The sequence below is a fragment of the Dreissena polymorpha genome, chromosome 4, assembly GCF_020536995.1.
Source record: "Dreissena polymorpha isolate Duluth1 chromosome 4, UMN_Dpol_1.0, whole genome shotgun sequence".
NCBI lineage: Eukaryota > Metazoa > Mollusca > Bivalvia > Myida > Dreissenidae > Dreissena > Dreissena polymorpha.
In genome coordinates this window covers 129,584,909-129,602,573 of record NC_068358.1, presented here as the reverse complement: position 1 = coordinate 129,602,573, position 17,665 = coordinate 129,584,909, and the positions used below count along the sequence as shown (strand labels likewise).

Genomic DNA, 17,665 nt, shown 5'->3' with positions numbered 1-17,665 from the left:
TGACTGCCATTACTACGAAAGTACAAGTTTTTAAATGAAATAACGAAATAAATCCTGAACTTCTTCCATTTAGCTTTTGTTTTGACATTTTTATTATCTTATATTTATTCAAACCAAGTTATACATGAACAGCACATTCGTCTTTAAATACTACTTGTATGTATACGTTGCCCTCTATCGTTTTGAGCAACAGTATTTAAAAGTATTTTATTAAAATAATAGACTTGCAAAACCAGCATAATTGTTGATAACCTGTCATCAGGCTAACGGAGTTCACATTTTGCAAATGCATTTTGTGTTTTGACCTTTTTGGTCAGTCATCCTGGTTATTCACAATATCACGAGGCGTTTATGACACAAAGGTTGCATTATATCAAACCATTCAGAACAGTAGTATTATGTTATAACGTATTTGATTGTTGGTTACATGGTTAACACGTACTACAGTATTTTTAAAATGGTATCAACGCCATTGATAAGAAATGAAGCATTAGGAAGACTAGCAAGCACTGATTAACAAAGTATAAAAATTAAGTGTCTTGAAACATTACACGTGTTTATATTTTGCGTACACAACCGGATTTATAAGCGGGATATTTTGAGTAAAACGCCGAAATATATTGCTGACATAATTATTTTGTTTACCAAATATCTCCGCTCAATATTTACGCCATTGCTTTCGGATTGGCAAGACGCGTCCAATTGTTTCGTATCATTTGATCAATTGTTCAAGTTATCTTCTTTGTGAGGGAAAACTATTTTTTTCCTGTTTACGTGTTATTTGGTGTTTTATTTCAACATAATCTTCCGGTCTTTACATCCGTGTCAGTTGGATTTAAATGAATTTTCTTCCTGTTCAATGGTGTCGTATCATATGATCAATTGTTCAAGTTTTCTTCTTTGTCAGGGAAAACTATTTTTTCCTGTTTACGTCTTATTTGGTGTTTTATCTCAACATAATATTCCGGTCTTTACATCCATGTCAGTTAAATTTGAATGAATTTTCTTCCTGTCTTTTTTAGTTTCGGGTTTGAATTATAAAATTGGAAAACCAATCAAGCACACGCGATTAAGTTGTACTTCAGGTAGAAGTGTGATTTTGCTTTCAATGTATAATATTGCTTCATAAGCTCACCTGAAAATACGTCATGATGTTATAAGTCAGTCGTAATTGTATGTAGTGAGTTCTACTATTCAACTCGGTTAAAACCAAAGCGGTGTTTAAAACAGTATTTCAATATATAATTTTCATTTTTTGCAAATGAAATAAGCCAGGAAATGTAATGTTCAAATTATACATTATATATATGTTTTTAATACATAATGACTATTTTACCGTCTTTGTTCAACTTTAATATAAATTGTCACACAATCAACGGAACTGTACGTAATCCAACTCGGCTTTCGGCTTTTCACGTCCCAACGTCCCGACGTTTGTGAGTCTAGAAATTTAGTTAGGTAGGAGCAATGTGACACACTCTGGGTTTTCCGGACATTTCCGGGTTTTATACCTCCCCTTTGGTATTAATAATGCATTTTAAAATTGAAGACGAACGTTCAACATTTAGGTACGGAATGAACGACCAAACCAGTCTGTACACTGCCTATTAAAAAGACGGGCCGAATGTTGAAAATGCGGCATGCTAGCCTCCTGGTCTGTTATCATGCTTATAGAATAAGCGAGACCACTGTGCAGGAGAGTGCCAATATTTTAGCTTGATTGCTCCGCAAATAGCACTGACAATGATATCGGGTGTCAACATCCGGTTTTGTAAAACTTAATAACGGCTTTAATACAATCTATTTTTTTGTATTTCTCAACCCAACTGGTTGTCCACGGACAACTTCATTGAAAAAAATCAGTTGCCCGGACAAGCAAATGTACGACTCGGGTAACTCGGACATTTGATTTTGCCACCCCTGCTTGATTAAAATATGACCCAGAATAAGATAGCGAATTATCGAGGATGATTGTTGTGGCAACTAGACTAGTTGCCACAACAATGATCATCCGATAATTCACTATCTGTTTCTGGGTCATATTCCTTTGATGCCAGGTTAAGTTTTTGTATTGCTATATCAACAGCTGTCTCAATCATTGTCAGCTCATCATTCCCCTCAGTTACATCAGTCTGGACCCCAGCATTCACATGGGTAATAACTGGTGCTGATGCTAAGGCCCTTTGCTGCTTTGGGGGAATCTTCCGCCTCTCCTTCTTGTCTAGTCACAACTTGACTGCTGACTTGACATGCTGCTTGGCTTCAGGACTTAAATAGTAAAATACATGTAATCAATATGAAAATGTAGCATTTTTTCTGATTAAATTTTACTTTTGAACTTTAATTCATATTACATTTTACTTTTGAACTTTTTTTTATTTAAGGAAGAGAATGAATGGCCCATTTATTATAGAAGACACTGTACAAGATCATGAATGACATTACAATTTTGTCAGAGGACCCCTGGAAAAGATGCCATTTTACCTGTTTGGCTCAGGACCATTTATGCACACATGCATCAGGGACTCCAGCATAGTTGTGCTAAGTCTGTTGCGTAGCCTTGTTTTGAGAGCCTATAAATGAGATTTAATGATTATCTAACAATATAGTTTAATTCCATTTTTGGCAAGAAATGACTTGGTATGAGACAGCAGTGATATTTTTACAAATTTTCTCATATGAGTCCTGGGACTCGATAACTTGCAAATCTATGAGTTCCCTAATTGAAAGAACCAGTCCAAATATTAAACACTATTATATTTTTAGAAATTTCGATGCATTTTTGAAACCCACATAATTCAAAACTGTACATCCCAAAAGGTTTTTGTGAGTCCAGGATGCAGGACTCGCAGATTAAAAAAATCACTGAGACAGTGAAAAGGCTAAAATGTCATTGGAACTGATTGGTATTTACATATAAAAAAATGCTGAAATTTTAGAGAAGCAAGATCTGTTAACATTTAAGTAAATAAAAGACAATCATGTTCCAAAAGGGTAACCTTTAGAGTGCTGGCTCCTCTTTCAGGCCATGCATTTGAAACCGGTAGAGAGGCAACAATCTCTATGATGTGCATCATGGTTGGATAAAGCTGTCTCACAGCAGTGTTTCTCAATAGCTGAAGGATACACCATTCTGTTGGTGACGTCTTGGACTCTGGAGATTTCACAGACACTGGAATATGGGGCTTCATGCCATCTCTGATGTGATATTTCAGTCCCTCTCATTTAGCTTTCAACCTTTAAAAATAGCATTTGAAGAAAAATTTGTTAGGAATTAGATTTGTCTTATATTAGTTCAAAAATGAATCCAATGGATATAAGTGTGTTTTTTTTCGAAAAATCATCCAAACCTATATGCCTGGCGTTGTCATCACATTTTGCAAAATGATAATCAACCTTAAGGAAATATTTGTAAAAACATTTTTTTTCAATTGTGCAAGGTTCTTTATCTTTGGTTTTAATAAGTTTTAATAAGCATAATAATATTTGAACCATTAAACATTAATTTAGTCAAGATTGAGATTTCGTGCATCAAAGATTGAAAACAGCTACATATCCAAATTGAAGTATTAACCCATTCATGTCTAATGAAAGACTCACCCTCCTGTAAAATGTGGTAACAAATAAATCCACTTACCGCTTGGAGGATCAAAACTCCGCGGAGAAACCAAACATCAGCGAAATCTGTCGAAAATCGAATAAAAAACGAAATGTAAGTGTAGCAGGAAAGTGCATTTAATCGGAGGTGCCGGTAAATGATAAACGTTAACAAAACTGGAACAAGATAACTTCAACAGCGAACTATCGTTCTTACTCGAATCACAAACGAAAAAGTCGTTTATTTTTCTTTTTTTTTGACATATTCAATTGTTGACTTTGTCACAGTTTGTGACCTTGAATCAAAGTCGTACAGTCTCCTTACCCGCTCCGCGATTGGACAATTATATCGATACGACCAATGAGAACGCAGTTAACATATATCGGTTAAGGTTGTTTACTTCCGTTTCAGACAGTTAGTATATTAACGAATACTAAATATCTCGTCATCGTCGTGAAAATTTGCCGATTTTTTAATATTTTTTTTTAATTTTCTTTCCGAATTTGAGCCGGCCTGAATAACATTTGAGGCGGTCAAATCGGCCGCCGGCCGCCTCCTAATGAAAACCCTGGGTTGCCTAAACTTGTCCCTATATTTTGTAATAAAACACAATGGGAATATGAGTGGCAGTGTTTGCTTTTTTTAGTTTATCGTAAAGAAATGAATTTTCGGAATATTGTGTTATGATGCTCAGTAATTTTTGTTCCTGCTTCATTCACTTTATAGTGAATTTATAAGTTAAATCAGTTTTCAAAGCACACAACAGATCCATCACAACCAACAAAATGTTCAGGTATTTTTCTCTTTATTTTCTTTGCCTCATCACAGGTGAAGGTGCTTAGTAAGTGTCTATACAGAGTCGAGCACAGGTGGTTCAAAGTTGTCTGCCCGTTCGATCTTCTCTCCGGTCTCCGTGACGATGGTCTTGCCTCCGCCCTCACCGTGCAGCTCCATCAGCTTGCCCACTGAAAAGAGGCCACAAGTTTTATACCAACACATTCAATGATATTTTTCAATGGATACAATCTGGCAGATACCACATTATATCTCACCTCCTACAAAAATGACCTTATCCAATTGGCTTCGAGTAGTCACATTCCAATGGTGTATTTTCCATAAACCCCGAGTAATCAAGTAGTCGGTTGAGATATAACTGTTATATGGTATGAAATTACAGAGGGTGTATATCCCATACATCATCAGTTCCTAACAGTGTAACTAATAATGCAGTAAATAAATATTGTCAATATAAATATGAGGAACTTGTTACAAATAAAGGCTAACTGATATAAAAGTAAGGATGCACAATCAAAATATTCTTTTGGCCATTATATTTGCATGGATTAAAATGTGGGTCGCCTCTTTGAGTGGAATTTTAAGCCTTAGAGATGTTCGAGTCATTTAGGCTACTTGGCTCAGTATTGATAATATACATATTCAGTACAGAGTTTTCTGTATTATTCTACAATTTATAATAATAGCTGATAAATGTTTATATGGTTTATCATTCTTATATTGTATATTGTATTCCCCATAAAATAACTAAACACAAGCTTTGTCTAATGCCCATTCACTTTTGTGTCAGCTTTATTCAATATGTTTAACACAATCCAATAATTATGGTGATTCCAACATACTTAGTTTGATGGGATAAAAATTTATAAAGGTACAAATCAATTAAGATTGCTATAAAACTTCAAACGTTTAAATAAAACCGATTTAAACATCCTAGACTGAACTTAACACCCATCTTACAGTTCACTTCACTGCATCTTTTTAACCGCATAACCCATATTGTTTCAATGTGACAGAGCAACAGACTGAAGAACAAATAACAGCACCCAAGTGATTCTGTCTCTTGTCAACACGGTCTAGCACCAGCCCAACAATAAGATAATTCAAGTGACATTCCATTGGTGAGATTGATGTCTAAGTTTCCAGTATTGAACAGGGTAATTTTAGGTCTGCATCCTGTACGAATAGAAATCGCAGGGGACGCAAACATTTGCTATATATGCGTCCCGCGGGCGCACAATCGTATAAGTGTATAAATTATGATACTGAAAAATATTTTGCAAACAGAGAAAAACGAATTTAAGACCAAAAAACTTGCAAATCGACCAAAAATGGCCACCATTTTACTATTGTGCATTCAATAATCCGGGTCAATGGAAAGCTTAATTTTGTATTCTACAATAGGATGCGTCATTATGATATGGAGCATGGGTTGCAGAACACTATTTTTTTCTGACAATTATGTTATTTTCTAGCAACTAATTAACAGTCCTCGTGCATTTCATGCAAAACTCGGAAAATAAGAAATCATGCAATTCTTCCTCGGGGAAAGCATGGGCTTTTAATTTGAAAGATGAATAAAAACTCGTAGTGCTTTGTTTTAAAGTTGAAACTTTTTATGTTAATTACGCTGCATCTTAATGGCTACAGTCGTTGAGATATGTCAGTATTGACGTAAAACTGCTCATTTATTATAATGGTCAAGTGGGGTTATTGTTTGTCCCAATACACACGCGTGAATGTGATGTACAATGGCATGTTTAAGTCTTGAAAATAATAGAGTCATAAAATTGTTGAGTTGCCTTTTAAAGTTTCCTGTTTAATTACGACCAGATAGCCATGTGATGTCCTTAAAATTTTGAAATACCCTGATCCACTGTTTTTCTTCTGCTCATAGATGGGACCCATACTTTTTCTTTGGGACCCATAGATTTAAAACCTACGAGTCCCTGGGACACATACTTTTGATTTCTAAAATTATCACTGATTGATACTAACTGCGATTGCTTTGAAGCCTTACCACTGGTCTTGTGATTTCAAAAATTTCAAATCGGCAATATGTTTCAATGATTACCATTACAACGGAGCTGTACTGAACATTGATTGCAACATTGGACGAGTAGTGACTACGTACTATCCAACTCGGGCTACATTGGTCCAGTACCGACTACAAAAATCAAGCTTGGGCCACATTGGTAAAATAGTCCCATCCAACTTTTGCCATATTGGTCCAGTAGTGACTACATACGGTTACCATCAAACTTGGGTAACATTGTTCCAGTAGTAACTACGTACCATCAAACTTTGGCAACATTGGTCCAGTAGTAACTACATACCATCAAACTTGGGCCACATTGGTCCAGTAGTAACTACGTACCATCAAACTTTGGCAACATTGGTCCAGTAGTAACTACATACCATCAAACTTGGGCCACATTGGTCCACTAGTGACTGCATACCATCAAACTTGGACCACCTTGGTCCAGTAGTGACTACATACCATCAAACTTGGGCCACATTGGTCCAGTAGTGACTACATACCATCAAACTTGGGCTTCTTGAGGACCTTGACCTTCCTGATAAAGACATCGTGGAGAGGATAGATGCCCTGGCAGGCCTTCTCTATGTCCTTGCCAATGCTGTCTGGGATCCTGCAGAGGCGATAGAAAATCAGAGTGAACAATGGGACTGAACAGAGACTAGTCGTGAACGATTGGACTAAAGATAGACTCACATTGAACAGGGTGAACCTAACTATTTGATGGACCTGAATATAGAGTAATACTCAAAGTAGTTGTTCTGACAAATCAAAATGTAAATACATCTGTGGATTAAATTAAAGATAAAGTTCAAAACATGAAAACTACCTATTGACTTATAATCTGTCACATCTCACAGTATGAACGAAATGATGAATGATGCCTAATAATAAAATACAATCATCATTAATTTCATTTACCATCTAATTAGACTATAAAATAAGACGTTTAGAAATATAGACTTACAATTTGTTTACTACTTCTTTCATGTCATTGGATGACACTTCCCTGGTAATGATGTCCATCATCTTCTTACGGATCAGTTTGATCTGAAATCAGAGATCATGAACTTTAAATGACGTTCTATAAGCCTGCCTAGCTTAACATGGGGTATTCCACTATGACTTTGTGAATTTGTCCACCGTAAAATCTCTTTGCATCTGCAGTATTTTTATTCAACTGATTCTGCTAAGCGAGTTTTCATTTTAAAATAAATGTATGTCCATACATGGTACATAAGAGGCGAAATATCAATTAGCAGCACAACTTGGCCAATAGGAAGTGGTCACTGTTTTGAAAGGTAAATATATGTATATTATTTATATTGAACTATTCTAGCAATCATGCCAGAAAAGGTTTTGTCAGTAACTATTTAAATAAACCCTTGCACATTACTCTCCATTCTACAACCAGGTTGTACTGATCTTTTTCATCACAAAACATTAAGTAACAAGGATGTCGCCTGAATTATGAGTCTGTTGAGAGCTTATACAAACAGTTGCTGGTATTTCATAAAGATCCCAGAATTTTTACTACCTGTGCATGTTGGGCATAGCAGGTCTTCTTGACTTGGTAAGGCTTCTTTTTGGTGAAGCCAATAGAGAACATGCGGAGCAGGTAGCCATCTGTGGTCTTCACATCAACGTGGGCCTCAATCATGGTCTGCCATTTCTTGACCATGGAGCACAGCTTGTCCCTTGTGAGGTCCATGCCATGGAAGTTGGTGAGCACATTCCTGCCCTGCACGTCCTCAGCCACCAGCTTGAACTTCCTGAATGTGATTTCGTCGTTCTGAAGATCGGCAAGAGACACCTCGAAGACACGTCCTTTCAGACCGTCAGAGGCAATTCCTAGGGAATACAATTAACAGAGGTATGATACATCAAATAACTATTTATTTTTATATACATTTTGCAATACATACAAAATTGCAGATTACAGTGATAGAAAAGTGAAAGCTAAAATATCGTGTTTAAAAAAAAGTTTATTGAGCTACAGTAGACAAATCAAAACAATTGATTAACACTTATTTTTTGTCACAGTGGTGTCAGCAATTCTTTCATAATCAAGAAGATTTATTTAAGCGCTAATGCAGTGTATTTGTTGAGATTCACTTTCATTTTTGCCCGGTATCAGAAAGTCCCCGAAAAGCACGTTTTTTTGCATGACGCAATAAAACATTCTTTGTACATGTTGCATTCAATCTCAATTTAAATTCGCTTGTCCAATCAAAGCTCTGCCCCAAAATGCACTGTTCTCTTTACACTTCTGAAAATGGCCTATGCATATATGGTTGTGTTTACAAAATTGATAAACATATTTATCGTCATAAATGTTCAAGATTATTATGTTTTTAAGTGATGTTGTAACTTCATTAGATTATCGGATAAATGTTCACATTAGAAAAGCAGTATGTATACTGCTATCGATACTATTTGGTTTTATGCATGTATTTGCATATGACAACACAGCATGGCAATACACAGGGCCTATACTATACCTGTTCATAGCCCCTTACAAAAATGAGCTTAAAACTTATAACGCGGATCCGTTTATAACGCTGTTGCGTCATTTGGACCTCGTCGTCCGCTTATATTGGAGTAACAGTGTATATGGGTACGTTAAACAGACCTACTACCAAAGTACAGATTTGATTTGAAATAACTTATCATTTTTTATTTGCTAGCACGAAATAAACATTAATGTCCAAATTTTAGTCAAATGGATTTTATATTTCCCAATCCAAAGGGACCAGGCCCCATTTCCAAAATGGTGAAAACAACACTGAATCCATTTTTAGGGGGAAACCTTCAATTGGGATTTTTAGATTCCATTCTTGAAAAACATATACTGTTTGATTGGGAATGGGGCCGAATACAGGCCCGAATTGGAAGAAAAATAAAACAAACGCAGTAAGTTTCAATAATTCAACTCTCAGCTTTATAATCCAAAGTGTTGCCAAGTTGCAATGCACTGTGTATTGTCCTAAGTTTCAAAATTTGATTACCACTGCAACTGCTCAGGAACACTGATACTGCCAAAATTTATCAGCATTTAATTGTCTAAAGCACAAACTCATGCAAATGGTGCCATTAAAGCAAGAAATTGCTTTTTATTTACTTTGATATTCATTCATCCACTCTATTCACAATATTGGGAAACTGTTGTTATGTAGCTGAAATAAATTCGCGTTCAGAATAAATCTGAACGCTGAAACTCCGGTCTGTAAAAACCATAACGAAAAATAAATACAATATTATTATGGGAATTACAGTATTTACAAGTGTATATATCTGAAATCTACCTTTTGTTTGACAAATATGAACTTAGATCACAAAAATTACCTGTATAACATTTAAAAATCATAGACATGGAGCGATCATTTTCTCAAAGGCAGCCATTTTGGCATTGTTGTTGTTATTTCGTGCCATAGCTATTTCGTACCGTTTACTTCTGGGGTATTTTGTTACTGTCAATTCTAATATTTTGAGTTATAATAGTTATAATTCTTTTTTTGCTTCATCTTCTTACTATTTCCAATTTCATTTCTTACTGTTTTGCCCATATTGCACACTTAATTTTTGTGTTCGAACTCAGTTACAAACATAGTTGAATTTAATCTCCAGTTCAAGGGAGATAACATGAACCCTTTACTATACAAGGATTTATATTGGATGAAACAAACTCGAAATATAGTTTATTAACAGGTAAATTTCGATATATTTTGCTCAATAAATACTATTTAGGCAACGTTCTTTCATAATAGTCACAAATATGTGTGTATTTAAATTCAGGAGTGATGCGACCGAAATTCGTGTCGGAACTCTCGCTATTAAAAAGATAGAGTGGACAATTGACGCCAAGAGTCTGCCAAAGCAAAAATCATCAAAAGACTCTAAGGCGGCAATTTATATTGACTAATTGACTGGTTGTTATGTTGCCGACTAAGTGTCGCTATTGGTAAGTTCACAGTACACTAATCTTTTGCACATGGTAATATTTTATGTAAAAACAATTCGATAACAATGTTGAACAGATGTAAATATTCCTTAATTGGTAAAGAAGGACTTCTGATTAGTGATGCGCACAAAATCTGTGTGCAGAACTGCGATTGTGTTTATGAAGGGGTACATATGGACTCACAGAGCTACCATAGTAAAAATTATCAAAGGCTCTTGGAGTACATTTATATGGACCAGGGCCCTGAATCCATTTTAGGGGAAGCGGAACGCCAACCATAGCAGGGGGAATTTTCGCGGCGTTTCCGTTTTTGGGGGATTTTTTTTTTACTTACTCTCTAATAAGTACATGTGTACATGTTTGCACTATATTTATTGCTTTTTTCATGATTACCGTAAAAACCCAGTCATAAGTCGGCCCGCTCATAAGTCGGGGGATAAAAATTGATACGAAAATCAGAGATTTTGAATATGTCCAAGTCATAAGTCGAGTCAGAAATTGTCCGTCCACGTATTTCATAAACAGACGCCATTTTAAATGTACGGGAGGTTTTTATTCTATACATAGACCATGACGTCATTATAGCCCTGTGCGATGTAGACATAGTGGGCACGTGTTTTATGTACGGTACTTTGTGTAATATAATCAATACAATATAAATTTAGGAAATCAAAAATAATAGATAAACAAGAGGGCCATGATGGCCCTGAATCGCTCACCTGACTCATTAAGATCAGATGAAAACTATGACCTCTATTGTCTACACAATGTTTTTCTATGATTTAACCTAGTGACCTAGTTCCTGACTCTAGATGACCCAAATACAATCCCAATCCAGATTTCATCAAGATAAACATTCTGACCACAGTTCATAAATATTGGATGAAAACTGTGACCTCTATTGTCAACACAAGGTTTTTCTATTTATTTGACCTAGATTTTTACCCCAGATGACCCAAATACAATCCCACCCAGATTTCATCAAGAATTCTGACCAAATTTCATAAAGGTTGGATGAAAACTGTGATCTCTAATGTCTACACAAGGTTTTTCTATTATTTGACCTAGTGACCTAGTTTTTGACCCCAGATGACCCAAATAAAATCCCAACCCAGATTTCATCAAGATAAACATTCTGACCAAATTTCATAAAGATTGGATGAAAACTGTGACCTCTATTGTCTACAGAAGGTTGTTCTATTATTTGACCTAGTGACCTTGTTTTTGACCCCAGATGACCCAAATACAATCCCAAACCGGATTTCATCAAGATAAACATTTTGACCAAATTTCATCAAGATTGGATGCAAACTGTGACCTCTACTGTCTACACAAACAAATTGTTGACGGACGGACGCACGGACACACGCAGGCACGCACAACGGACGCCGGACATCACATGATCACATAAGCTCACTGTGTCACTTCATGACAGGTGACCCAAAAATATGTGTCGGAGAGAAACATGAACAGTTGTGGTTAAAATCCCATAGAAACAAGGGCTGTTTGTAAAACATGCATGCCCCCCTATATGGGCTATAAGTCAGGGGTTTTTTTTAGAGAAAGGGGAAGACGCTGGACGCTGGGTGAAAGGGGAAAAAAAGAGTGCGAAAGAGAGATATTAGGGGAAAAAATAAAAACTGTTCATTTCAATGACTATGTCTATAACTCATCAAAAGAGACTTGTCTCTGTCCTTTTTGTTCTTAAACACATTTAACAGGTATTAAAGTCAAAAGTCCTTAATAAAGTTGCAGGTGTAGATCTAATAATGGGAAATGTTTTCAACTATATTTTTGTACTGGGGCCGGGGGACGATGTCAATTTTGTGATTTCAATTTCATGATGAATGGGTTGACGATCTTGATTTGCTACAGTATTGGAAGGGAAAGGAGCGGCAGCTGCCGATTGTCTACTTTCACTTTCACAATGTTCGATGTTGATTACCTCGGAATCCTGCTGGGTTATAACGGTTTTCGATGATTCTTTCTTAAAAAATGCCTCGATGCGTTCAGTATCTTCCGAGTTCGAATGTTTTATTTTGTTTGTGTAAGAACGCTAATTGTGAGACATTTTTTTCTGTTTTCACGTTTATACCTCGGCTTGCACATAGCCCGGATGAAAATTCGACTGGTTTCCGGTAATTAATTGACGAAACACCCTTCTCGCGCAAGAGTGGTATCCAGTAAAATAGTCACATGATTATATCGATTAGTTGCCCAGTTTACATGACGTTATTTAAGAGCTATATTTAGAATAACTGGGATTCCCAGATGTTGTGTGTTCGTCTGGAGAGAGGAGAGCGCGAATTCGTTGTACATGGTGCACATTGGATAATTGTCGAATGCCCCAAGGAAAAAATAAACATTTCTTTGAGAGAAAATATTATATTTTGGTGAAAAATGATATTTTTGGTGGGGAAATTGTATTTAAAGGGGAAAAATTCTGGTAGGGGAAGACGCCGAATATCGGCGTCACTTTCTTAGTAAAAAAACCCCCTGTAAGTTGTAGTAGCAGCCATTGTGTGAATACGTTTTTTTGTCACTGTGAATGGTGGTGGTGGTGGTGTAGTAGTAGTAGTAGTAGTAGTAGGAGTAGTAGTAGTAATAGTAGTTGTAGTAGTAATAGTAGTAGTAGTAGTAGTAGTAGAAGTAGTAGTAGTAGTAGTAGAAGTAGTAGTAGAAGTAGTAGTAGTAGTAGTAGTAGTAGTAGTAGTAGTAGTGGTAGTAGTAGTAGTAGTAGTAGTAGTGGTAAAAGTAGTAGTAATCGTGGCAGTAGTAGTAGAAGTAGTAATAGTAGACGTGGTGGTGGTGGTGGTGGTAGTAGTACTAGTAGTAGTAGTAGAAGTAGTAGTAGTAGTAGTACTAGTAGTACTAGTAGTAGTAGTAGTAGTAGTAGTAGTAGTAGTAGTGGTAGTAGTATTAGTAGAAGTAGTAGTAGTAGTAGTAGTAGTAGAAGTAGTAGTAGTAGTAGTAGTAGTAGTAGTAGTAGTAGTAGTAGTAGTAGCAGTAGCAGCATTACAAGACCAATACTTAAGAATGATCAAATGGGAAAAGGTAACATAGCACCAGCAGTAAATATGGGGCTCATTTACAGGTCAGATTTGGAATCTCTGCTGTAAAATGAGATTTTGAATGAATAAAAGGGAGGCAAATCTGTAATAAAAAGAACATGCATAAACCGTAGTTGTTTCCCTTGTTTGAACCATGCTAAATCCTTACAAGTTTGGAAAGAATTGGATGAAAAATTTGGACTTTATTGCATAAACACCATTTTCTCAATTCAAGGGGAGGTAATTCTGTACTTCATGGACCAATAACAGGGGTTTTTTTTACTAAGAAAGTGACGCCGATATTCGGCGTCTTCCCCTACCAGAATTTTTCCCCTAAAAATACCATTTCCCCTCCAAAAATATAATTTTTCACCAAAATATAATATTTTACCCTCAAAGAAATGTTTTTTTTTTCTTTTGGGAAGTCGACACTTATCCTGTACAACGATCTCGCTCTCTCTCTCTCCCGACGAACACTCAAATCTGGGAATCCCAGTGATTCTATATATAGCTCTTAAATTGCGTCATGGAAACCGGGCAACTAATCGTATTAATCATGTGACTATTTTACTGGATTCCGGTCTTGGCGAGAAGGGTGTTTCATCAATTAATTACCGGACACCAGTCGAATTTTCATCCGGGTCATGTGAAAGCCAAGATATAAACGTTAAAACAGAAAAAAGTCTCACAATTGGCGTTCATACACGAACAAAATCAAACGTTCGGACTCGGAAAATATTAATTGCGTTGACGCATTTTTTAAGAATGAATCATAAAAAACCGTTGAAACCCAGCAGGATTCGGAGGTACATGTAATCAACATCGATTAATACTGTCGGATTATTATGAAAGTGAAAGTAGACAATCGGCAGCTGCCACACCTTTCCCTTCCAATACTGTAGCAGATCTAGATCGTCAACCCATTCATCATGAAATTGAAATCATAATATTGACATCGTTCCCCGGCCCCAGTTGAAAACATTTCCCATTATTAGATCTACACCTGCAACTTTATTTAGGACTTTGAATTTAATATCATACTTGTTCATGTGTTTAAGACCAAAAAGGTCAGAGACATGCCTCTTTTTCTAAAAAAAACCCTGAAGTCTGTAGGTGAGTTATAGACATTGAAATGAACAGTTTGTATTTTTTCCCCAAATATGTCTCTTTCGCGCTCGATTTTCCCCTTTTAACCAGCGTCCAGCGTCTTCCCCTTTTTCTAAAAAAAACCCCTGAATAATGCTCATTTTTTGTAGGGTTTGTGTCCTCATTGATATAAAGACACTGTGCAAATTTGGAAAGGATCGGACAAAAAATGTGGAAGATTTTTGAAAGTTTTCACAAAATAGGAAAAAAAAGGATTAAACATGCAAAGTTCAAAGAGCTCCTGCGGCCATGTTTTTTGAAGAATCAAATTTCTTTGAACAACTTTTTCAGGGGAGCCCTCAAAGGTCATCCCTGTGAAATTTTTTGAAAATCTGATGAGCGGTTTCTGACAAGAAGATTTTTTAAGGTTTTTACCATATATGGTCATGGCGGCCATCTTGGTTATGTGATCAATTTTTTTTTAACAATTCTTTTGTCCCATGACCTAGGGATGCTCCAAATGAAATTTAGTTGAAATTGGCTCAATGGTTTAGTAGAAGAAGATGTTTACAAATTTGTATACGGACGGACGGACGGACGCCGGACGCTGAGTGATCACAATAGCTCACCTCGAGCTATCGCTCAGGTGAGCTAAAAATATAGACAAGCAAATCATTATGAACAACATAAAAATAAAATCAACAACATAGGAAACCAAGACCTATATACATGTACATTGTAATTTACACAACAACGACATACGAAACCATAAAGTCGCGTTCAGCAGCACTATTATTATTTGATTGCTCTGCAAATTCTATCATGCGTATTTTAAACGCATTGTCATACGCATGGCGTTTGCGTTTTCCAGGCATTTTCACAAATCAAATGTGTTAGTCAAATTAATAAATTATTATTATAAAGTTTGCACTAAATTGTCCAGGCTAGTAATAATTCACAAATTTTTAATCCGAAGACACACTGTGATCACTGTAATCAAAATCATTGCACTTTTAATCTGACTATCAAAACAAGTGATTACTTCCTCGGTAAAACAAGTTCTAATTACAATGATTGACATAACCAATAGACCACTAACTCCACCTTTGTTCTACATAACAGTTAAAAAGGCGGAGCTATGCACGTGCTCAAACATAATTGGACGATTACTCGCAATTGTTTAAACATGTCGCTTCACAAATTAAAGGAATCTTATTTTATCGGCTAGAAGGGTGATGCTTTATGGCTTCTTGACAGGAAGCCGCTTTCCTTTGATGACGTTAAACTGTCAATTCACACAGGTTGCCAATTATCGCTTGACTTTAAAAATGACCTGATCTTTTGTTTACGCATTCAGTTATAAAAAACACCTGTTAACATGAAAACTTTGGATTAAATTATGAAAATATAAACAATGGAAATGTTGCAAACTGTGGTTATATTAATTGGTAAGTATCAGTTAAAAGACAACATTTCATGTGTCGTAAATCAACGAGTTTAAAAAAAACAAACAACAATTGCGGTGGGGATCAATCTTCGTTGAATTTCATTAATTTTTTTCATGGTTTACCTCATAAGTCGATACCGTAATTTTAAGCAAATTTTGGAGGTAAAAAATCTCGACTTATGACTGCGTTTTTACGGTAAGTATGTTTGACAAGATTAAATTAAAATAAAATTGAGATCAAACAAGACTATTGCCAAGCAATATATTATGTCCCCTTCCGGCTCCACCATTGTCAGAATTTTTAATTTTTTTATTTGTTGCCATAGCAACCAGAATTTTTGACGTAGGAAGAAAATGAAATGACATAGTGACTGTGTAGCAATACACAGCCCAGTGGGCTACCTGAAAAATAAGATTTTTTTCGGACACTGGACATACATACTTGTCCCTTGTGTTCTAGTGACCAGTGTCTTGCCAATCTGACGAATATTGAACATAGATGGTGCTTTCACATCATACCAATCCTTCTTTGTGAAAGGGTCAACACTGAAACAAAATCACATCCAATTCATTAAAAGTTTAATGCAATGTCAAATGTCTCTTGACAAATCTGTGGTCTATCTTGACAATTATACATTGATAAAACAAGCAGATCATTGGACAAGATATATTACAAATATTTTGATATATAAAGTGTAAGTTGTCAAACACTTAACATCATATAGAATTCCTAGCCAGTGTTATGTCGAGCAGCTTCGTCTGTCAATCGATGTTGGTGAAATTATATCCGTATGTATCGCGGTCATTTTCTAATTGATTATTTAAGAAACTATATTATTCATACACACAAAGCATCAATAAATCAAAATATGCAGCGAAAATGCGTACATCTTTTTCTTGGCACCCTTTTTGCCACCTTTGGTGAGTCGTTTATTCTTGCCCTGCGCCATGTCTCAAATTCGAGGCAGTAAAGGAAGCGGAAACGGAATTTGTTTACTTCGTGAAATCAGCGACACCTCAAACCATATAAATACATTTTGGTATTTACATGTTCTAGCACTTTAACAAATAAATACTAATATATTAAAGACACGAACACTGTATTTAATTCTAAATATGTAACAGTATAAGTCATAGCATTACAAAAAAAGCCAGATATACTTAGTACAATTCATCTAACTGGTACTCTACTTATTGCACAAAAAAAACGGAGAACAAGACGAGCAACACATGCAGCATCATAAACAATTACAATAACAAACTGTCTTCTGCTGCTATTATATCAACAACTACAACTTCGTTTAAAAAAAATTCTTCTTCTTCTTCTAGTTCAACTACAAAAGCAACTGCAACTACAACTACTACTTCAAATACTACTTCATACAACTACTACTACTACTACAACAACAACAACAATGTTACAGATCGCATTTATTATTAAATTTAAAACTATATTGTGTTGTGTTGTTTTATTGTTGTACCAATTTCTAAATATCGTTAACTTTAAATGTAAATCAAGACTTGTCAATGAGTTTATAAAGGTAGTTGGTAGTTATTTTAATACTTATTGTACTCGTTGATTAGTTGTTTACTAGTAGTAGATTTATTCGTTTTGCTCTAGGATAGACAGGTTCAGCTCATCTAATCCATACAGTTGCACGTTTATAATTTGTCTAATACTCAGATCACT

General features: G+C 35.7%; 2 protein-coding genes and 1 long non-coding RNA gene across 4 annotated transcripts in view; 1 reads left to right on the top strand and 2 right to left on the bottom strand.

Annotated features, from left to right (window-relative positions):
* The window catches only part of LOC127876491 (uncharacterized), a 180,464-nt gene that overhangs the window by 148,755 nt on the left and 14,044 nt on the right, over positions 1-17,665 (top strand). The window lies entirely within an intron of this gene.
* On the bottom strand, positions 2,001-3,279 carry LOC127876486 (uncharacterized). The gene is made up of 3 exons (XM_052421799.1): positions 3,000-3,279; positions 2,485-2,573; positions 2,001-2,268 (listed from the first exon to the last, which is right to left on the bottom strand). Exons 1-3 carry the CDS (start codon positions 3,189-3,191, stop codon positions 2,226-2,228), a joined length of 324 nt encoding a protein of 107 aa, XP_052277759.1. The 5' UTR covers positions 3,192-3,279; the 3' UTR covers positions 2,001-2,225.
* On the bottom strand, positions 4,387-16,989 carry LOC127876468 (40S ribosomal protein S3a). 2 transcript variants are annotated; one of them, XM_052421775.1, is made up of 6 exons: positions 16,864-16,989; positions 16,418-16,521; positions 7,969-8,282; positions 7,399-7,481; positions 6,894-7,044; positions 4,387-4,563 (listed from the first exon to the last, which is right to left on the bottom strand). In XM_052421775.1, the coding sequence occupies exons 1-5, from the start codon at positions 16,923-16,925 to the stop codon at positions 6,927-6,929; spliced, it is 681 nt and encodes a 226-aa protein (XP_052277735.1). In that variant the 5' UTR covers positions 16,926-16,989; the 3' UTR covers positions 4,387-4,563; positions 6,894-6,926. The 2 variants fall into 2 exon arrangements, with proteins under 2 accessions (XP_052277735.1, XP_052277734.1); XM_052421774.1 differs by having other exon boundaries at positions 6,935-7,044.